Raw genomic sequence first — 23,813 nt, 5'->3', positions numbered from 1 at the left:
CCTCGGTGTTGCTCCCACGCCTTGCTCAGCCAGTGAGCGGGAACCGGTCTGTATGTGGGATCCGAACCCTCGGGCGGGAGCGCCACCGCGCTTCCCAAGCGACGCACTATCCAGTGCGCCACCGGGCCGGCCCATACAGTTTTTTTTTAATTTAAAGTTCTGAACAATGTAGTATGTCATGATTAATTAAATTAACAAATATTCTTGGGTCACACACTATGCTGGTAATTGTGATATGGTGTTAAACAAAAATAACACGTTTTTCCTTATTGAGCTTAAGGTCTAGTGGGGAAGGAAAGATGAATATAAAATTACAAATGTGATTAGAGCTATACTGTAAGGATACAAATACGGTAAACATCACTGAAGTGGTCATTAGTGATGGAAGGCAGAGGTTGTTCATGGGCCACTTCTATAAAGAAATGACACTTGAACTAATACTTAAGTGATGTCTAGGAATTCACCGAGCAAAGCTAACAAAAATCGTCTAGAACCACATTTGCAAATGTGAGGTGCTTGAGGGAGCATGGTCAGTTTGAGCACCTCTAAGAAATCTGGTGGCTGCCACTTAGAGAAGGAAGGGGAAATTTACATAAAATGAGGCTGGAGAGACAGACACGGACAATGTCATATAGGACGTTACGGACCAAATTAAGAATTCTGATTTCTTCCCCATACACAATGTGAAACTAACATAGAGTTGTAAGGAAGAAAGTGACATTATTAGTCTCTGATAATCCTAATATCATAGGCACCTCAGACATTTTCCAAATAACAGATGTTGTTAATATAACTTACATATAATGAACAAACAAAACTAGAAATTAAAGTGAAATAAAAGCAAAGAGGGTTTGAAGTAGATATCTAGGGGGGAAAAGCATCCACATAACTGCAGGCAGAATGAAAAGCATGACTGAATTTTTAATGGTATTTCTGTTTTTTATGCTTTGTGGAAAACCGAAGTGTTATTACAACTAAATAAAGACATAAGTGCTTAATATGTATCAGTATTCTTCAGTGAACTGTATCTATGCATATTAAATAGCTATGCAAGAATATTATTCAAAAATGCTAGTATCTTTAAATTCCTTCAGTCTCTCAGATTTTATTTGAGCTTCTGCACTATAAAAACTCTCATCTCAATCAGGCAGAAGAACTTATTATAATTCCATTTCTTAGTTGAAAGTCTGAGAGCCTGTTTCAGCTAAGTATGTCTTTTCTAAATGAGTGTTGGCAGATTTTGACTTATGGGACCTATCAACCTTTTCACACCTTTGGAGGCTGGGATTTTGCTCTACGATTTACATTGGGCCTTAGTTATTTTTTTGACTTTAAGATCTTCAGGCTCACTTATCTTTCATTCTTCTTGGGCCTAGCAAAAAGTCATATCTATTCTGTAGAAGGCTGTGTCTAACTTTCTTTTCTGAAGGACTCTCATCTAGAATGAACTCAGTTTTCTTGATTATTCAAACACAGTTTTCTTGATTATTCGAACACAAGTGGCTTGTTCCTTGTATTAATAAATATGTTAGTCTCGGGTTTTTTGGTAGTCATATTGAACAAGAAAGGAATTTAAAATAGGAAAATGGTGTGTGTTATATACGCATTTTAATGATGATAAAAATAGAGTCATAAATAATGGTGCAGTGGATACCTATCCAGAAAAGAGACTGATATAAACACAGAAAATGTTTGCTTCTTTGCAGTAAGCTTGAGAACCTGAGTATAGAGCATTTTCCACATATGGAATATATTGTGGGTCATTATATTTCAGTATAGCATAATGTCACTTTTTGTTGTGAATTATTTTAAAACTCATACTACATAGATCAATCATAGTCATTTCATCCTCATATCCCCTGAGTATTAATATTTATAGATGAGAAAACAAAATAATACAGGATGATCTGTGCTGTTAATATATTTGGAACACTATTCCACATCTTCTACCCTCCCTCTGTTATTGTTTCCACTATGCTACACTGCTATCAACCCTCTGTTTCCAAAAATTTATTCCCTTCAAATTTAGTAAAAACAGTAAGAAAAAATGAAGAAAATAGCTGAAAACTTGAAGACTAATATTCCCAATGGTTGCTTTAGGCTGTTACAAATCATTATTTTCTGTTAGCATGCTTTGCATTGGAGAATAAGGTTATAGAAACCTGATAACATTAGCCAATGCAAATTAGATTATTCCCTAGCTGCTCTAACTTATTAAATGCATGACAGATGACTTCATATTTTCATTATTGGGAAACAGGCTTGTTAGAATTTCTGGTTCATGTCACATGTATTGTATGTCATCACGAAAAATCTCTGTCGTCAAAGACAGTACGGATTATTAATTATGAAAAAAATAAAGAAAAATTACCTGCTCCTCTGGTGTGATTAAAATCCCCTTTAATGATTTTGCATGATTTTCCATTGCCATTGCATACACCACAATGATCTTCCCTTGCAAGAGACCCTAATAAACCATCACAGCCAACTTTCTGTAACAAGAGAATGACAGCACATCATAAATTGAGGTTTTCTTTCTTTTTCTTTTCCTTTATTACTAATTTAGGACAAATTTAGTCTCTACAAACCAGACATGTTTAATTGACAAACCTGTATTATGTCAGATTTTCTGGTGCAAACTAATACAGCAAGCTCATATCAAATAATTTGTCAAATGACCAAACAACAAGACAGTGATGAGAATACTTTTCATATAGTAAGTATTAAATGATATCCTAAAGAAATTTGGAAAAAAATATATTATTGGGAAAATGCAATTTACATAAATCCCCAAGGAAATCATACTTTTATTAAAATAGTATGATTAATTTAATTCGTTCTACTCAACATAGAACAGATATGCTTAACTATATTGATGGCTTCACTCCGAAAGTGATTATAGAGCAAATGCTAAATGTTAAATATTAACTTTCTGGAAAAGCTAACTATAAATATTTATTTTCACTACAGTTCATAAATAAACTTCTAGCTCCATCTTCTTTGGCATGTAGCTCATGAATGTGAGTAAGAATTTCTCATTCCCCATGGCTGCTAAAAGGACATATAAACAGCTGGGGAATCAACTTTTATACGCTCCCAGAAGAATATTGTTAATATCAATCTTCTGAGATCAAATCGACTGATTCTTTTCTTGTGAATAATTTTTGCTTCCCACTGAGGTTCAGAAAATATGATCATATTTTTCAAAGTTGTGCATACTCAAACAGCAGAATTTACTATCTTAATATTGTCAGGAATAAATAGTAGGATTATACAATTCCTCCTACTCAAGAAGATTTGGAAGAGAGACTAATCATACATCCATTTAGAACAAGTTTCCATTATTTTAGAGGAAATTTAAAAATATTAAATAAAACAGAAACAAAAACAGGGTCTTCGTGATTGATGTTGGTTGTTGGGGGCCTGGGGGGAAGCAAGCAGATTACAAAATGCAGGATGAATATCCCAGGGAGCAAAATTCACATTAAAACTGCATAATACAGCACTCCTGCCTTTTGTCGAGCAGGGGCTATCAGTGTCAGGAGGTACAAAGAAATGCTTTAGCAGAGAACTCTGATCATTAAGTCAAAGTTTATTCAGAGAGAAATAAAGAGAATGTCTCTAGATGAAAGAAATAGCCACCATAGGAAATTTACAAAACACAACAAAGTGTGGGAGGAGAACACATGAAAAGACCTGGGAATCCTGAGTTGACCAAAAAAGTCTCTCTTTTACACACAAATAAGGATAAATTTAGAGTAGAACTTAGAGTGGTTTCAAAATGATAAAAGTGGCTTTCTTGTTCCATCTCTAGCACCCAGCTTGTTTCTTGGAAACTAGGGAACAATCGATAGTAGTCAAATGATTGGATAGATTGGTATTTAGTATTTAGCAGTTTTTTAGTTTTTTCCTAACCCTGTAACTAGAATATTACAAGATCTGTAAATACCTGAAGTAAAGGTTAGGGATATACATATGTACTATAGTTCAACAATCACGTATTTTTTTAAAATAAAAGTTTTAGATTTGATAGTTTATAATTGGTAGTTTCAAATATCCACACTTAATCAAAATATGCTCACATAAATCCAAAAGTTGAGGATGAACTACTTTGAAAAGGTGATGCCATTTCACTGGTGTCAGGCCTTGAAGGACCACTGCATACTACAGGTGGGCAAATAACATGATAATACAGGATGGAGCCTTCCTCATCCTCTTCAGTAGCAGAAACTTCACAGAGACGACTTGGGTCACCAGCAGAAAGCTGTCTGTTTTCAACTGCCCTCTATTCACCAAATTTAGAATTCTGTATTCAGCTTTGGTGCTATGTATATTTTGTGATAAAACAAAACACTCCAACCAAATCCCCAACTTACAAAGTGTTGCCAGAAAAAAAGGCATGTTTTTAATTATATTGAATGACCAAATGCAGCATTTTAATTAAAAAGCTAGAATCTTAAAGTATTCTAAGGCTGTTAGCAATCATAATCCATTTCAGAGAATTCATTTAAGTATAATCATCATGTTCACATAGCATTTGTGTAGGACTTTTGTTGTTGCTGCTGTAATTTTAATGTCTAGACAGGGACTCTGTAAAAGATCTGGCTTACACAATACTGTTAAGTGAAAAGCATAGCAATTTCGGCTATTGTATTTGGCATATACAGTTAAAAAATAATTTTTTGAAAAATAAATTCATTTAAGACACACTAATCTGACAGATTTACATATAATGATGAAATAAATCTAAAAGCTTTAACTGCACAATATGTAGATCTGAAAACAAAACATGGATAGGTAAAATACCTATGATGATTTTTTACAGGTAAATGAAAAATTATGTTTTGGGTTACTCCCATATTCTGTCAAGGAATAAAGGAAATTAATATGTAATCATAAGACTGCTTCTTATGCCAATGGTATTACATGATTCTATGCTTTAAACTTTATAGCATGTTGGCAAATATAAAATCTTAGAGCTGGGAAAGCATTTAAGTTTCATGTTATTCCCAACTTCTTACCCAGAAGTCTATATACCTCTATGGGACTATAGATTGATCCATCCATAGCTTGTAATTGCTTTCAGATTTTGGTGTGTGTGTGTGTGTGTGTGTGTGTGTGTGTGTGTGTGTGTGTGTGCGTGTGCATTTTTCTGGGGGGTGGGGAACTTTTCAGCAAATTCTCAAAGGAGTGTATAGCATATAATCAATGACCACTTGTCTAACAACTCCATTTTACAGATTGGTTAATGCATGTATATTTTAAGTGATTTGCCCAGTTTTCTAATGGCTGTCATGGACTTGGTGCTGCTCCACTCAGCCACCTCTTTCATTGCTAAAGAATTTATTTCTCTCTTGTTTTGGGGAAGTTTCTCAGAAATTGCCTAGCCTAAAGAAAACAGCCTTTCCCAAGGCCATATTCCCTTCCTGAGGCAGCTTGCACTCAAACAATAGTATATGCTAGGATTAAAAAGGCCTGGTTTTCTCACCCCAAAGGGTGACAACTCTGAAGAGCCATACCAGTTTAAGAGCTTCTCACGGGGTCAGCTAAGGTCTTGGGACTGCACTGCAGCCCGATTAATCCCTGTGCCCAATCCTTCCTCCTTCCTCTCCCAACACAGATGTTGATCACAAAAACACTCAGCATTAAAATTCCTGCATATTAATCCTCCAGAGGAAGCCAACCTGAGATGGTGGCAGAAATATCACTAGCAACTTCTAAGTTCTAGTCTCTAATCTTTCCACTATACTCTTCATACTCACTATAACAGAAGTTCTATTTTTCTAAAGATAAATGAGGAAGAGCACATACATGCATGCATTAAAATTATTTTTAAAAAAGAGAACAAATTAAATGTTTAAGTATTATAAGAAAGTCAAATATGAATTAAAAATCACTTGATTCAAATATGTTGATGATACTTGAATATGAGTAATAAGACGGATTTTATAGGCTCAGTTTTGGACACAAGACACAGAGAACTGCAGTGCTTGAATATTTGGTCTGGAATGTTTTGACATGAAATGCCTGAAGCGTTCCAGTTTCAGACCTATAATATATACACCAAACAATCAAAATCTCACTCTTTCAGCTTGTAATGGATTGTATGGATTACAACAAACTCTTTGTTGTACAGATAAAGAAATGGAATTTCAAAGTAGATAACACTTGCTCAAGGTACAAGTCAGAACTATACCCACATCTTTTGAATTTTAATACAAAGCTTTCTACCATACTGTGAAGCTGTTCAATGGTCCCACAATCCTCTCAATGTATAAATTCTCCCTTTTGGAATGACTTACCTGGCACCTGCCATTTGCACAGATGTCTAGTCCCTGATGCCCACAAGAAGTTCCATCCATCACTTTTTCTGATAGAAGAATAGGCTGTTCTTTGCCAACAGGAGAGCAAAACAAGGCACACGGTTTTTCTACATATAGAGTAAATGAAAAGAAATGAGAAAAAGTTACTCCATAAATATTTTTATCTTAAGCTTTACTTCTCAGAATGGTTATTGAGTAAACATTCTAATACAATGCTAACTCAGTAATGTAATATTGCAGTAGGTTATATCACAAGGTTATTGTGAGTGGTAAATGAAATACCGGGGAAAAAATAGGTACTCAATGAATATTAATTTCCTTCTTAAGAAATCTGGCTTCAAATTATTTTCAAAGCATATCACTTATTTTCTTGCACAAAACCCATACCAGACACAAACCAATTAATCTCCTTTAAAAATATTTTGCACGCCCTAATTTCTTGCTCATATCTTTTGAAAAGATTTCCTCTTTATCTTAAGTACAGATCAGAATTCTACCTATTTTTAAGTCCTGATTAAGATTTACTTTGTTCATGAAGTCTTCCTTGATGTCTCACTTCTAAGTTCCATACACTCATTTTTGATCCTATTTATTTAGCATTTTCTAATAAAAAGATTACTTAAGGGAAAAAGAAAAACTCCTAAGATGTGCAATTCTCATAAGATTTACCATTACTATGATGTTTAGAAATGCAATACAATCCCATGAGAATATCCACCATTACGTACAATTGCTGATGTGCTAGGTAGGAAACAAGCCCCTTTACTCCTTACTTAGAAAACATGTCAGTATGTATGATACCCAGGTTGAGAACCATTGTTTCAGGTGAAGAATTCTTGAATGGCTGGCAGTGTTCTTCAATGACTCACTGAGCAACAAGAAAGGGTGGCTGGAGTTAAAACACTTGCCTCTCAGGCTCAAAGAGTGGCAAAATATTTTCAGGTGCTGTTTCTACTTCTAAGCCTCCTACAGAGGAGCTGTAGTATTTAGTAACACCAGTAGAACCATTATCCAAATCTGAACCTTCAGAGCAATTTCCATGCTACATTACTACTCTATTGGCCTGACACCAGTCAGGTCCTTTAGTGTTTATTAAGCTTGTATAAATAGAATGGAAAATAGTTTACAGTCTCTGACACTGGTCTTCCTCATGTCTTTAGTAAAGTTCCACGTATGCTGATGGGATTCTATAAATACCAAATAACAGCCAGAGGCATGGAACAGGGTATCACTTTGCAAAGAGAAGACAGACAGTTAAATGAGCCTTCCGAATTGAACATTTCAAACAGTTTTCACATGTGGCTTCTGAATACTGCTTTGAACAATTTTGAGGAGTTGGAACATGGCCTTTCATGTGCATGGTTTTGAAATTTTCCTTTAAGATGCCATTATAAGCTGCAATAAAGCATTTCAGTATGCTCTCACACCTCAAAGTAGGTTATGTTTATTCAGTGACTGCTTACTATGTCATATCTTTGGACATAAAAACAGCTGCTAAAATTGCAACACTTTAAAAGTGGTATATATAATTCTTTTTCTGGAGTTTTCATTGAAGAGAGGAGCAAACCAGATAAATGAATAACATTGAAAAGAGTTAGTCTCCTAGAAAATTCCATTCACATTCCAAGAAAGTATTCAGATAAAAATCTCAGTATTTCTCCTTTAATAACACATTGTCAATACACTCTGCTTACTTCAGCTTCACAGATGACATAAACATTTGATACTAATCTTCCTTTCTGGAGTATACCCTTGAGACTGTGACATTGTAGTGATCCATGTAACATGCCAGGACTTGGCAGGCAGGCTCTGCCTTGATTTAAGAGACCAACCTTTTCCAAGATATGCATTAGACATTGATTTTAGCCAATTTTCAGCATACACAGAATATGTTAAAATACCTGAATGTTAAAGCCATGCAACTCTTTTCTCTAAATGTTCGCTACTACATTGACACCCTACATTTAATTCTCCTAGTCATGGATTCGTGTATTATATAAGAATAACAGATATAGTCACTTGCATTTTAAGGTGTCATATGTTATCAAGACTTGAGATTTTTAAAAGAATTATATATTTCAATTTCATAGTGCTATAATACATGAAAGCTGGCTATTATTGTGTATTTTATTCATCATACAGATTCATGTGTTTGACATGTGTTACAAAATTATCAAAAAGTCTAACCTGTTGATTATATAAATAGCTATTATGGGTCATTTTCATGATAAACATCATTCTATAAGAGTCCTTTAATTGTCATGCCCAACTGCTCTAATGCTTTAAATTGATACCCATCCAACACTGATTTTCTTTTAATGTGGAGGAAATCTGTTTTCTATGACTTATTTCACATACAAGTACATATGTTTCAAGTGATTTCAACATTATTAAACATGGCCAGTTAGAAATAAGGCAGCATTAACCATCAAATAATCAGTTAATGATTTTTGTAAGGTGAATAGTAATAATGATTATATTTTTACATTAAAAAGACATTGATTATTTTCAAATTTATGCAATAAATATTATCAGACATTTAATATACACCAGACAGTACACTAGAAACAGATGCCAGAGGGAACACAGAAACATTTACATGTGCTATCACAGGGGGTTGTGGGATACTTGGAAGGAACACATATCCAATTTGGAGCATCAGGGGGATATTTTTCTCCTAGAGGAATTGACATAAACTGAGTCCAAAAATTAGTAGAAATTTTCAAGTTAAATAAGTAGGGAGAGAGATTGAAGCTCGGGACGGAAAAGGTATTATGCCAAGAAACAAGCTGATTTCAGGAGCCCAAAACAAGAGATCATCATGTATCTAAAGGGTGGATTGGAAGTTGGCCTGGCTGGAAAGGATACTACAAAAATGAATGATGGAGATGAGGTAGGAGAAGTTAGAAGGCCACAAAAACATCCTTATAAACCAGGCAATCAAGTTTGTGCAACTGAAAAATTAGTGTTACCTTCACTGAGATTGGAGAGAACTAAAAAGGCTCAAATGGACATGAATAAGAAGGGTCAAGATCATGAGTTTGGTCTTAAACTTGCAAATATCCAAGTAGAAATATGAAGCAAACAGTTGTACAGACACATTTGGAGCTCCAAAAATATCTGGATGAAGACATAAATTCATAAGTTATTTGCCTATTTGAAGTCATGGGATTAGATGAGATCACCTAAGAAGAAAATGTAGAGTGAAAACAAAATTGCATCTGGAACAGGCAGAAGGAGAATACACCAGAGATACAGTAGGAAAGCCAGGTCAGCGTTGTGTTATGGAAACCAAGGCACATGAGTATTTCAAGAATCAAGGGTGGTCAACCAAGTGATTGCAGTTGAGAATCAAGGAAGGAGAGAACGGGAAACCATTCACTGGGTTTAGTTTCCATGAGACTACTCGATGACATTAGAGAGACATGTTGGTGGAATCTAGACTGAGGGTAGGGAAACGGGGCTGGGAAACAGGCAGCTCTTTTGAGAAGAATGGCTGTTAGGGGAGAAAAGTGTAAGTGCACCAGCTCGAGGTGGCTATGAGCTTGAAGGAAGGTTTGCAGTTTTTAGTGGGAGATCCTAAATATGTTTAAAAAATTAAATATGAATGATCCAACATAGAGAAGATTAAACCAGCTCGAGGTGGCTATGAGCTTGAAGGAAGGTTTGCAGTTTTTAGTGGGAGATCCTAAATAAGTTTAAAAAATTAAATATGAATGATCCAACATAGAGAAGATTAAACAGATAAGAGAAAGTAGGGTAATCAATAAGATATCTGAAAAGGGAAATGAGAATGGCATCCAGGGCAGATTTGGAGATTTGGAGGGTCTCACTTTGGAAAGGAGGAATTAAAATTCTGCTATACAGTCAAAAGCAGATGGAATGTTTGCAGATATAAGTAGGCTTAAGTGTTTGACAGCAGGAAGATAAGGAGGTAATCATCTGATGGCTGCTGGAAAGGAGGAATTAAAATTCTGCTATACAGTCAAAAGCAGATGGAATGTTTGCAGATATAGATAGGCTTAAGTGTTTGACAGCAGGAAGATAAGGAGGTAATCATCTGATGGCTGTAGGCAGTGGTGATCTGGTTTGTCATACCTTCGTCCAAAATAGCTTGCCACTGAAGTACATGCTTTGGGTACGAAGTTCTAACACTATAGGCCTGACATTGCCAGTCTCTGAATCCAGGCAAACCTGCAGGACAAGGTGGATTCTCACATATTCTGTATTGTTTTCTGGGACCATTACAATCCCTTGCTTCAGAACCTAGCCTAGAAAAGACAGTACAAATAATCAATTTTATCTTTTTTTTATGTTAGCTACCCATTTTTTAAAAATCACAAACCATTATATTAATGTTGTATGATCTTTTCTATTAAATCTACTTTTGACAACTTGGACACATTAAATGAGTGGTGGTATTTGGAAATCCACGTTTATTTTTTGTAAGACCATATGTATTTTTCAATCTTTGGTTAATTTAACTTCCAAAATCCATGAAGAACCAAAACCAACTTGACATAAAAATGATATCCAGGAATAAAAGGCAGAGGCTGGGAGCAAAATAGAAAGCCTGCAATACCATGAAAAAGTTTGGTTCTATGGATTATTATGGAGATGTTTTCATGTAAATTCATACAAATTGTTTACAGTCACTTGTGACCGACTGCCACTGAGATCCACACCAACAGTTAGAGGTCACAAGCTGAAATGACTTCCTCACACTTTCTTAGTATCACTCCAGGAACGATGGGGTTAAACAAGCTGATTTTGCAATAAGTCCTATCTGTACATATGTTTAGCATGCTTTTGTTCTTCATTAGTCTTAGCTTTTTTTGGCCATTAATTTTGTTCTGAAGTCCTATTATCTTCCTGCTCTTCTCACAGTTCCTGTAAATGTTCACTTAATTTTTTCTAATACATGTTTCCCTTATTTGATTTACTCAAGAAATCACCTTTTGTAGATTTCATTATTTATTCTCAGAAGGGTCGGTCTTTATTTTCTTCTTCAAAGGAATTTTTTATATAATATAAATAATTTGAGGGACTTTTGTGTTTTCCAAAGTGAAGAAGAGTTAAAGGGGCTTCTTTTGCTTGTCAACATGGTTAATCAGTAAATCCTTTGCATTTCAGAACTGAAGGAAAATGCCCTCCCCCAACCCCGGAACTTTGAGTTTACCCAGGACATTTGCGCTCTCGACCGCTGATCCCAGAACTGCAGGTTCGGCTACAGGGACTCCACACGCTCCACTCTCCGGCCAGATGTTCAGGCGCTGAGGTCCTGCTGGTACACTCTCCAGCCTTACACCACTATTCCAAAAGTTATGTCTTAGGTGAACAAATCAGGGCACAACTGAAAATCATTCACTGGCCTATATAGTCACTGGAATTGCAATTAAATCAGGTCTACGAGAGCCCCAAACATGTGGAATTGTAAAAAAAGACATCAAATAAGTTGGCATTGCTTTTTGATATAGAAGAGTAAAGGGCAGAGGCTAGGGGCAAAATAGATGGCCTGAAATTACCATGAGAAAATTTGGCTCTTAGATTTATTGAGGAGATGTTTTCATATAAATTTATATAAATGCTTTCAAACATGGTAGTATAACAGTCCAGGTCTTATAGCTCTAGTGTCAGATCATACGGTCTTGTCATGAAAGCAGTGCACAGAGTTATTACTAGAGTCCCAAGAATTCAGCACTTGTGATGGAAATAGGGTAAAGGCGATGGGGAAAAGTTGAGATTGCACAACCGGGAAAGAAAACTAACACATTCTAAGAAACAGGTAACAACTTAAAAGGAACAAAAAAGGATAGACTCATACATAAGAATGAAAAACAAGAAATAAATGTTCCTCTACAACTAGGTCAAAGCAGACATCTTAGCAAATTTAATAATTTTGATTTGAAATGTCAGTGATTCAGGGTACTCTTTCCTTTTAATTAAAAAAAAAGTAAGATTTAATTTCATTACTTTCCTTTATGCTTTTTTTTCCCTGAAAGAGTTCCCATCAAGTTCAAGCATTAACACTACAGCAAGCTTTTTTTTTTTTTGAAAATCATATTTGTTTGAAATACTTGAGCAATTAAGATTCTGAAATTCTGTCATTTCATTCCAATTATTTTGTAGCTTATGTGGTATCTATTAACTGGGAAAAATAACTGGGAAAGAAAAATATGAAAGAAGAGAAAGGAGTGTAGTCATTCTCTTTTTTCATTTTTATTCTACTTTTCATTAACTTCAACAAAAGCAGTGAGAGAGATTGTTTCTATGATCACCCAGGAATGATTGCCAGGACTTGGTAGACAGGTTATTATAATTTCTCCTTATTCTTGAAAATCAGATAGATGGTGGTCATAGCAGACATTTTAAAGGTGATAAAATCATGTGGAGAACAATAAGTAAAGATTAGTAGTATTCAGATTATGATGGGGTTGAACAAGCTAATCCTTCTAGCCCTAAATGATTTTCCGCACTTAATGACAACATGATTTACAAAGAATTTTGAGGAAATTGCGGAAATGCTCTGGCTCAGCCTGCTCATTTCCAAAATGTGAAGAACAATCATATTTAAATCATAGAGTTTTTGCAGGGGTTGAATGAAGCACTAAGCAGAATGCATAGCCCATAGTAAGGATTTCATAGAGGTTAACTATAATAATTATACATTATTATATATATCATTACATTAGTGGTATTAGAATAGTTTTCAGAAATCTAATCAAAATTCTGATCTTTATTAATCTCTTGTCTTTATTTAAAATTTATTTTGAGAATATACATTTTTATTGTTGTTTTTAGAAGAGAGAATTTAGAAGACTACGCTATATAGTATTGTTTGAGCCCAGTTAATGCTTTTATGTGCAATAACATAATTAGTCGCTGAAGATTTTCTCTAATAATGTCAAAATTTAAATTCAACCACTTTTAGATTCAAGAAGTTTTAAATCTAAGCTGTAAAAAATATAACCCTTAACAACTCAGAGTGTATTAAAATGCTAAGACTGTCATTAAGTAAGTTGGGATTTTGTATAAAGACACAGTCTGAAAATTGGAAAAGAGAGAAAAAACAGACCATGTAAAAACTTTTACATTACTTACTGGTTTTAAAAACTTAACAATGTTATGCCATTCATGGGGAAAAAAATCCACTGTGAAAGCTGTCAAACTTCAATTGGTCACATTGTTTTGGCCTACCTGAAGGGTGTTTGTTTTTCCCAGAGTGCACATCATATAGCTCTTTGCCTACTCAGCAGCAAGCTGGCATTGAAAGGCTGAACTAGAGTTCATAGAAGACTAAAAACATGCTGGGAAGGACTGGGATCTAGACTTGCACATCTTTTAAACTAGACCACATCTGGCAGATAAAGAGAACTGGAAACTTATGCAAGCTAATTTGCATACACAAATCAATAAGTTTAAAGAAAGCATAGCATGATATTTAAAATTTGTCACCATGCAGGTAACCAGATCTCTGTATGAAACCAGGAGGAACCTGCTTTTGTGTCTTCTAGATGGTACTGTGCTTCAACATTGAGGAAAGTGTTAAATGTTGTTTAAATATTATACGATATATACTATTGGATTTGCATATAAAATGATCCTAATAATGCTTTCCACAAATTTTTTAGCGTTTTTTGTTTCATACAATATTTGTGTTATTTGGCTTCAAAAAGATATTACACGTGGTTTAAAAACCTCAACATTTATCTTATATACAAATTCACTATGAAAATATTGAAAAAATATGTAACATTAACATAAATTATTTGAAACATTACATGACCTAAAAAAACTGATTATATTTCTATGCTCCCAAATTTTTATGTGGACATGTCTAAAAAGTTCATGAAACTCACAATTGAAAGAGGTCCAGGAAGATGTCAAAAGAGTTTGATCATTCACTAACCAAATCCTGTACATACATTGTGGAAGAGAGAAGAGGAGGCAGGTAGGCAGAAAGCTCTCTATATCTGCCCACTGTGATTGTTAGAATATCACAGTCTTCACCATTTCCAATAATGAAGGATGATGGTAATTTTAAGAATTCCAATTTAGGAGAGTAAATAACTAAAATAATATGTAGAATCCTTCAAAACCGTCTAAAATTTTAGTAAATTAGTATTTAATTTTCTCTGCCCATCTCTCCATTCATAGCAAATACTGTAAGTGAAAGCATACATTTATTGGTTTTTACTAAATTATTTATCAATCCTTTAATATGTTAAATGTAAATGCCAATACATTTACATTTGTATTGTATATGTGAAAATGATAGAAATTGTACAAAGATGATGGTATAAAAAGAAAAGGAGAAGAAAGAAAACAGGTTGCTTTTAATTTGGAAAATGCTGTCTATAAATGATATGTAAATCTCTATCTTCACAATCATTTTGAATCATAGAATGCTGTAGGAACCTTCTCAGACTTAATTATATACTTTTAGAAGAACTAGATTTATACAGCTTTACATCACTAGAGTGTTATAAATAACAAAATCCCCAACTTTGTTTCTTGGTTTGCGATGTACGGATGTTGCAGTGTTTAGTGCGAGGTTGCAAGTGTTCAAATATTTTAGCACTACTGCACACAAGAGCAGATTGTTGGAAACTATTTTCATGATGGCTCTTACAACAGCTGGAACAGATGGGTATTTGAAGAAGCCCACATGGCCTGAGGAACTGAGAAGTTCATTAGTTATTTCAATATGCAAAGCATTACAGCACCTCTAAAAGAATACCATTAACACAATTATAGCATTTTAATTTTGATGAGTAATTATAGTTTTAATTGCTGAAAGAATAAGTTTATTTCAGAGATCTCAAGAATGCAAAGTATCATAAACATGAGAAAAAATCATAGGAGAAAACGCTATATTACAAAAATGAAGAGAATTTATACAGGTAAAGAACAACTGAGTAAGACAAATGAGTTGTACAGTGTTTGAGGACTTACGGCTGAATGTTTGGTTATCATTCAGCTTTTATTACTGTATATTACTGCTTTCGTGTTTCAGGGATAATAACAAGTATTGCTGGTGCAGAGTTTTATGATTCAAGCAATAAATTACTCATTATATTATCATGAGACCTGCCTTACATATGAGTACACACGTTGTACTTTTGTGTATAATTCTTAAAAAAATAAAATGGACCCAAATTCTGACTCTGTACGCTCATAGAAAAATATTTTTCTGTAAACAATTGACTGATACTTCACAGAAGTTCCCTCCAAGGAACCATTTTCTAATTGCTTGTTATCTAGTGACAAAACATTTATAGTCTTTTTTAAAAAATAGTTTGGATTTAAGCAATTTGTACATTTTTCCTTTTTTAAGTAAATAAATCATAGAAGTAATAAATGACTACATGCTTATGTAAAACAATCCAGAAATGTCTGCAGAAAAGCTATATTTACCCACACCTCCCTTTGCTATACCCCCATCCATCAATTCTGCTTCCCTTCTGAGAAGTTAACTACTAATTACAGTTTGGAATATACAAGGGTACTTCAAAAAGTTGACAGAAAAATTGAATTAAATCTTTCTATGAACTTTTTGATGACCCCTTGTATATTTTCAAACCATTTTCTACATTTTAAAATATATCTGTGTGTGTATTCACATCTGTGTAAAAACAATTTTCCTTAAATCTCAAATGTATTATAAAGTATCCATTTTTCTGACAAGCCTCTGTACTAACAGATGTGTCTTGTAGATCTCTTCGTGTTAGTACATATATACCTACCTCATTTTTTTAACTGCTACATTGTAGACATTCCTCTCCTGATGAACATTTTTGTTGTTTCTCCTTTATCACCATTGCAAACTGCATCCTTATATAAGCATCTTTGTGTGTTTGTGTGCATTTTTGTGCACACTTCCTTAGGACAATTTTCTAGAAGTAAAATTGCTGGATTTCCATTCATTTTTCAAATCTACGTATTATTAAACTAGCACTTCAAATAACTTAATTTTTTCCCCGGATAATTCACCCCCAGTAATCTGTACATTTTATGTTGCTGTTCATTTTCTGTTCTTCAGAGGCAGAGGCAATAATTCTGATCTTACTAATAATGAGTAAAGTGGTAACCATTCCACTTTCCCTTCATAGTATACAAGTTAGAAAATTATGTAAACTATTATCCTTTAAATTATCCATAATTATAAGTACACATAGGTTCTGCCTACTGCATATACATCAAAGGAAAATGATTTTTTAATTGACCTGGAAATGTATACTAATAATTTCCTATATCTTATGGAGCACATTAAATTAAGCTACTTAGCCAAATATTTACTAATCTCCAAATGTCAATGGGAATATTTTACTTATTATGCTTAGGTTGACAAGGAAAATTAATACTCAGTTTCTATCCTGATACAATATTTTATATCTGAAAGAATTCATCAGCTCTGAGAAGTTTTACCATTTATGCTATTATCTGTGCTTATTTTATTTCTGTTTAATTTAAATAAAATAATGAATTCACTTTTTTGTTAAAGTAATGCATATATCTGACCCTTACATTATCATGATGAAAAACAATTTAAAAAACCCAACCATATCAATATTAACAAAACAACCATGGACTTTAAAAAACATAAAAGTTAAAATTAAAAATAGATAAAATGCTAACATTTTTGTATATACTGAAACTACTAAATCAGTGTTAAGATGAATACATATGTAACTAGCAAGAGAAAATACAAGTTCCTGAAGTTTCGTATAATATTCTTATTAAATTCAGGCAACACAAATGACTTACCTTACCAGGGTCACAATCAGTTCCATCCATTGGCGGATCTAGTTTTGTTCTGCATTCTTTCTCACCTTCTACCTTGCACCATAGTCCTGTGCAAATGACATGCTGGAAACAAGGGCACAATAACTAATAAGGGGAAGGTGTCACATTTCTTAGGTTAATCCAATAATTCTTGAGAAAGCTTTTTTTGATAGAACAACAGAAATTATTTGAAGAAAAATATGCTTTAGGTACTTTTAATATTAAACTTGTAATCGAAATAGTTATATGGGTTATTTATAGAGATGGGAAGATTGATGTATAACAATAGAAAATCTGTTTAATAAAATTAAATCTTTTAAAAATTGTTTAAATAAAACACATATGCTTATGCAAAATTATGTAGATATTACAGTAAAGTGTAAGCTAAAAAACATTCTTTATATTATGATATGAACTAGGCTGGAAGAATAAGTGCTTGTGTTTGTGGTATGAATTCAGTGTCTCCTACCTTAAAGCCTATCCTCACTTCTACTATTTTTGCTTAAATATCATGGTTAGCACTTCATTATTTCATCATATAGTCTTGACCCTTCACACAACACAGAGACCCTTAATGGGTATGTTTTTATAAATTATCAGTCATTTACTTTTTAAAACAATTAATTTATTTTTAATTGAAACACACAGATTGTACATATTTATTGGGTACAGAGTTATATTTGAATACATGCACACAATGTACAATGATCAAATCAGGGTGATTAGCAATTCATCACTGCAAAAATTTATCATTTCTTTGTGATATGAACATCTGAGCTCCTCTCTTCTAGCCACATGAGAACATAAAATAAATTATTAGTTATAAATGCCCAGCACTACTATATACTACTAGAACTTATTTTTCCTATCTAGCTATAATTTTGTGTCCATTCACCAATCTTTCACTCTCCCACCTTCCCCCCGTCCCAGTCTCTAGTAACCACAATTCTACTCTCTACTTCTAAAAGTTCAGTTTATTTTTAGTTCCTATATATGAATGAGAACATGCAGTATTTTTATTTATGTGTCTGACTTATTTCACTTAATGTTTTCAAGGCTCATCCGTGTTACCACAAATGACAACATTTCATTCTTTTTTATGGCTGAGTAGTATTCCATTGTGTATATATAACACATTTTCTTTATTCATTCATCTATCATTCATTAATCTGTCAATGGACACCTAGGTAGAATCCATATTTTGGCTACAATGAATGGTGTTACAATAAACATGGGGGTGCAGATATCTTTTTGGTATGCTAATTTCCTTTCCTTTAGATAAATACCTAGCAGTGGAACTGCTGTATCATATGGTAGTTCTATTTTTAGTTTTTTCAGGAACCTCCATACTGTTTTCCATAGTGGATATACTGATTTACATTCCCACCAAAAGTGTAAAAGAGTTCCCCTTTCTCTGCATCCTCACCAGCATTTGTTATTTTTTTGTCTTTTTGGTAATAGCCATTCCGACTGGGGTGAAATGACATCTCATTGTGGTTTTGATTTGCATTTCCCTGATGATTAGTGATATTGAGCACTTTTTCATGTGCCTATTGCCCATTTGTATGTCTTCTTTTGAGAAATGCTATTCAGGTCACTTGCTCATTTTTTAATTGGATTATTTGTTTTCTTGCTGTTAAGTTCCTTGTATATTCTGGATATTAATACCTTGATGGATGAATAGTTTGCAAATATTTGCCTCATTCTGCTGATTGCCTCTTTGCCCTGTATGATTGTTTATTTTGCTGTGCATAACATTTTTATTTGATATAATCCCACTTGTCTATTTTTGCTTTTGTTTCCTATGCTTTAAAAGTCTTCTCCATAAAATTTTTGCCTACACTAATGTCCTGTAGTGTTTCCCCTAAGTTCCCTTCTAGTAGTTTTATAGCTTCAGGTCTTACATTTAAGTCTTTAATCCATTTTGAGTTGATTTTTGCATACAGTGAGAGATAGGGTTTTAGTATCTTTCTTCTGCATATGAATATACAGTTTTCCTAGCTCTCTTTATTGACGAGGCTGTCCTTTCCCCAAGTATGTACTTGGCACTTCTGTCAAAGATCAGTTGGCTGTAGACCTGTGGACTTATTTCTGAGTTCTCTATTCTGTTCCATTGGTCCATGCATATGTTTTTATAATAGTATCATGCTGTTTTGATTACTATAGCTTTGTAGTATACTTTGAAGTCAGGTAGTGTAATGCCTGCAGCTTTGTGCTTTTTGCTCAGGATTGCTTTGGCTATTTGGGGTCTTTTGTGGTTCCATATGAATTTTAGGACTGTTTTTTCTATTTCTGTGAAGAATGTCATTGGTATTTTGATAGAGATTGCATTGAATCTATCGATTGCTTTCGGTAGTATGGTCATTTTGACAATGTTAGTTCTTCCAATCCATAACATGGAATGCCTTTCCCATTTTTTGTTTCCTCTTTAATTTACTTGATAATTGTTTTCTAGTTTTCATTGTACAATATTTCACCTCCATGGTTAAATTTATTCCTGTTTTTTTTTTGTTAGCTGAAATGAAATTGGAAATTGATTTCTTGATTTCTTTTTTCACTAGTTCATTGTTGGTGCACAGAAATGCTACTGATTGTTATATGTTGATTTTGTATTCTGCACTTTAGTGAACTCATTTGTCAGTTCTAACAGTTTTTACTTCAGTATGAATGAGTTTAGATCTTCAGGATACAATGAACTTTGCTGAGGGAAAAATTAAAGGGATATTTAAAAAATAGTGGGATAAAACAGCTGAGACATGGTATCAATGAAAGAAGAGAACTCTGAGGAAATACAAGACAGAAAATTGTCGGCAACCTTAGCCACAGGTATAATTGTGGCCAGCCTAGAGACACAGATATGGTAAGGCACTTGGGCACATTCTTAAAGACTTTCTATTTATGCAAGATGGTTGAAATTTTTTAGACAAAAGCATACTGTTAAGAATTGCACAGAAATGTGAAATCCCTAAGGGACATTTAATCGTGATTACAGTATTAACATGTAGTGAAGATGATTATGTTACCACCTATCCAGATACCTGGAGAACACGGTGGAGGAGAATAGGGACAATGTGAAAGGCATAGTCATTAAAAGGCAGAAGACAAGGGTAATGCAGAATAAGTATATAATGAAAGAGAACAGTGAAAACTGAGATTCAAAAGATGGAAGAACCAGCAAGGACTAGGGACTCCATATTTGTAAGAAAAAGGACGACATTTAGAAGTAGACCAGAAGGTTGATAAGATAAAGGCTATTGAAGGAGGCTTATTCTGGTGGTGGTATTCAATCACTGAAAAATGAAAGTTAACTTATGACCCAAATCTATTCAATATGTTGGGAAGAATATATTCAAACTAATTTATCAAATTGGTATGTTGACAAATCCTAATACTAAACATAGCAAATTCTAAAATATTATTTTCCAACTTCAGTCAAGATGGCAGAATAGACAGTCACCACTGTCACTCTCTCCCATAAATCAGCTAATTTACAACTGTAAAAAAGCAAAGACAGCCAAGCTGGGGGTGCTAGAGCTCAGGGGAAGAGGAGAAGAGACCTGTGGAGTGCATGAAGGCAGGAGAAGCCATGGTGAGAGAAAGAAATAATCGCTCTGACCATTTCGAATCCTGGCCACTTCCAGGCTGGAGCTGCTGAGTGCATGGAGCAGGAGCTGGCAAAAGCCACAGCTGTGCCCTTTGTATGAAGTTGCTTGGAGGCAGCAGGGGATAAAAGAGCCTTGGTGGTCTCCAAGCCAGCAAGACCACTAATAGGGTTCCCATGGACCCACATAGGAGCAAGAAGCCACAACAACTGAAAAAAAGGAGCTGCTCAGAGGTTGGTGAGTCATTGTAAGGGACTGGAGCATGGCCTGTCCCATGGGAAGTGTTTGGAGTACCAGCAGTGGGAGAGACATGCCCATTGGGAGCACACTGGGGCACAGCAAGGACAGCCAATCTGACCCCCAATCAGCGTAGGACCACTCAGAGAAGACTGGTCAGTAATAAAGAATTGTAGAGGGTGCAGTGTGATGAAAATACTCAGGCCCAGACCAGTGTTTCTATACAACCTAGGTGCACTGGTTCTCACTAGACCCAGAAGTACCTATAAAGTCAACCATTAAAACCTAAGCTGCACAAAAAGCCTTCCCTAAGGAATCAGCAGCAAAGCAGCAATTTACCTCAACCACAGAGCTCAAGTATTGGTCCTCACGGGTAGTTCCTCCTTTTTAGAAGTAAGCAAAGGACAATAAATCAGTTCCAGCAGAGAGTTTAAGTGGTGGGAACAGCAAATAATCCACTATGGAACCGAAAGAAAAAACAAAGTACTCACAACCAAAGACAAAGTTTGATATTAACTAGTTAAGGCCTCATTTCACCAAAGAACATGTATAACACCTTAAAGGACTGGAAGTCCCTGGGCTACCAAGCCAGAAAGGGGAGATGGCTGGGGGCCTCAGCCGTGCCCCCTGACACCTACAACCAGTCCCAAGGGTGGGGGACAGAGGCTTAGACCATGCCCCCCTGACACTCTCAACCAGCCCAGCGGCAACCACTGAGCTGCAGCAAGAAGGGCCCCAGGTTCTCAAGCTGGGGTGGTGAGAGCGAGGGCTTCTGCAACACCCCCTGACATCTGCACCCAGCCTGGCAAGGACCAAGCTACCACTGGAAACCTGTTGGTCTCCCCTGTGGGAATGAGGGGGGTACCACAGGCCTCAATCCCACCCCTCCTCCTTCCTCCTTCTTCCATGCCATTTCCTTTCCCTTTCTCCTCTCCCCCTCCCTCCCACCTGCTCTGCAACATCATAGAATGTAAAAAAATAATATTAATAAAGCATAATTTGGTAAAAATAAATAAATAAATAAAATATTATTTTCTTATGTTTTAGATATCTGGACTGTTAGTAAGCTCTTAAAATTCAGTAGTTGATGATGAGAGTGTGATATTTTTTATCTCCCTTATTTTATCTGCTGTGACAGACATATTTTCTGCTTCAAAATATTTCACACAAACATATCTTATTATATTTAGGATGAGGTTTAGCTTTACTAATGTGTGTTTATTTGCACATAACATATATCAAAAATTCATCTAGGAAATTATTTTAAGGAATAAATCATACATGGGTACTTCAAAACGTTCATGAAAAAATGTAATCAAAAGATAATATTAATCTTTCCATGAACTTTTTGAAGCCTGTTCATATTTGCTCTTCTGCAGTATTTTAGAGTCCTGAAAATAAACAGAGGCCAATTGTTCATTATATGCTTTTATGCACACATTTCTATTTGAATTTACAGATTTCTAAGCTGAGAATTTTAGTTCCTAAAAGTTTTTCACTCCCTAAGACTTTTCTGTCAAGGATGTTTTATAATCATGGTGTCAAGTGTGGAATTTCCCACCAAAAGAACAAGTTTGCTTTCCTTATACTCAATTTATCTTAGTTGTGTTAAAACAAGAATCATTTTAGTCCAGTTCATTAGTTAACCAATGCATATTGAGCAAATCTTCTACACTGTAGTTTTACAATAATACTTGTTTATTGAACACTGTTGGTGGTCTAAATTCTGACCTTCCGCCATTATCTGCTATTCAAAACAGCAGGCACTCTAATTGATTTCCACTTGAGACACTGAGAGCATAAAAGCAAATCTGGCAGCTTTTCAAGGCAAGCATAGTTGCTTGGAATAAATCTCTCATAGAGATCTCTTTTACCTTTTCTGTCCTGAACATCTAGAGATCTTTGGTAAGTAAATTATATCCTCAGTCTTTAAAATAAGTCAGATTCAAGAATGCAAACAAAACTGTCAAAAGTAAGGCAAGAAAATGTTGAGAAAATGGTGTGTATGAACTGTTTTCACCTTGAAATGTGGAATGTCTCAGATATGTGATATTAGAGCTATGTAGCACAAGCCCTTTCTAAGAGGCAGGTGGGGTATGGAGTTAGAACAAAACACTCTCCATATGTTATACAGGCATGAGTTGAAATTATTTTTTGACTTTGTTGCTGAACCACTTAATATGTCACTTAAGAAAAGAAATTTAAAACTTAAAATGCTTTGATTAAGAATTCACAACAGAAATGTTGAACTCAGCATTTCCTAGCAATCTAATTAAACTAGTACAATTTTTTTTTATTCTTCTATAATAAAAAGAGATCACTAAAAGCATATAATAAAAATTTGGATGTTTATCTCAAGGAGGGTTTTACAATGTTTACATGAATAAGCTATATATTTAAATGGAAGGTTGATTGTTCATGTACAAATATCATAAAATTTATCTTGAAAGATAACTTGTATCCATGTCTTTCTTTATAGCAAGTAGTTCCATTAAGATGTTCTGAAATTTTATGTTAAAGTAAAGCAATCTTAAGTGTGCATACATGGAAGTAATAATTAATCCCTGGACATGTAACTCCTTGCTTTTTATGTATTATCCTCAAAACTTGACAGCTTATTTAAAATAGAGAAATATTAGAAAATTAAAACTTATTAAAATGGACCCAAGAATAAATAAAAAAGCTGAACAGTTCTATAACCATGAAATTCTTAAAAGTGATTTTTAAATCTTCCCATAGAAAATATATCTGGTCCCCAAACTGGCAATCTTTCAAGGAACTTAGGTTCTCAACTCACATAAACTCTCTAGAGAAAAGAAAAAGAGGGCACACTACTAAACACTACGATACCCAGATCAGACAGGGA

At 34.5% G+C, this 23,813-nt stretch overlaps 1 protein-coding gene across 1 annotated transcript in view; it reads right to left on the bottom strand.

Annotated features, from left to right (window-relative positions):
• The window catches only part of ADAMTS19 (ADAM metallopeptidase with thrombospondin type 1 motif, 19), a gene marked incomplete at its 5' end in the record, with an annotated part of 206,929 nt that overhangs the window by 24,386 nt on the left and 158,730 nt on the right, over window positions 1-23,813 (bottom strand). Inside the window, 5 exons of the mRNA XM_008585687.1 lie at window positions 2,372-2,492; window positions 6,303-6,430; window positions 10,422-10,594; window positions 11,503-11,633; window positions 17,091-17,192. Coding sequence (XP_008583909.1) covers window positions 2,372-2,492; window positions 6,303-6,430; window positions 10,422-10,594; window positions 11,503-11,633; window positions 17,091-17,192 — 655 coding nt within the window. The remainder of the gene's footprint in view (window positions 1-2,371; window positions 2,493-6,302; window positions 6,431-10,421; window positions 10,595-11,502; window positions 11,634-17,090; window positions 17,193-23,813) is intronic.

Source organism: Galeopterus variegatus, unplaced genomic scaffold (genome assembly GCF_000696425.1).
Source record: "Galeopterus variegatus unplaced genomic scaffold, G_variegatus-3.0.2 Scaffold3671, whole genome shotgun sequence".
In the NCBI taxonomy this organism is placed as follows: Eukaryota; Metazoa; Chordata; class Mammalia; order Dermoptera; family Cynocephalidae; genus Galeopterus; species Galeopterus variegatus.
The sequence above is the reverse complement of the archived record's forward strand: the minus strand, read 5'-3'. Positions and strand labels throughout refer to the sequence as shown.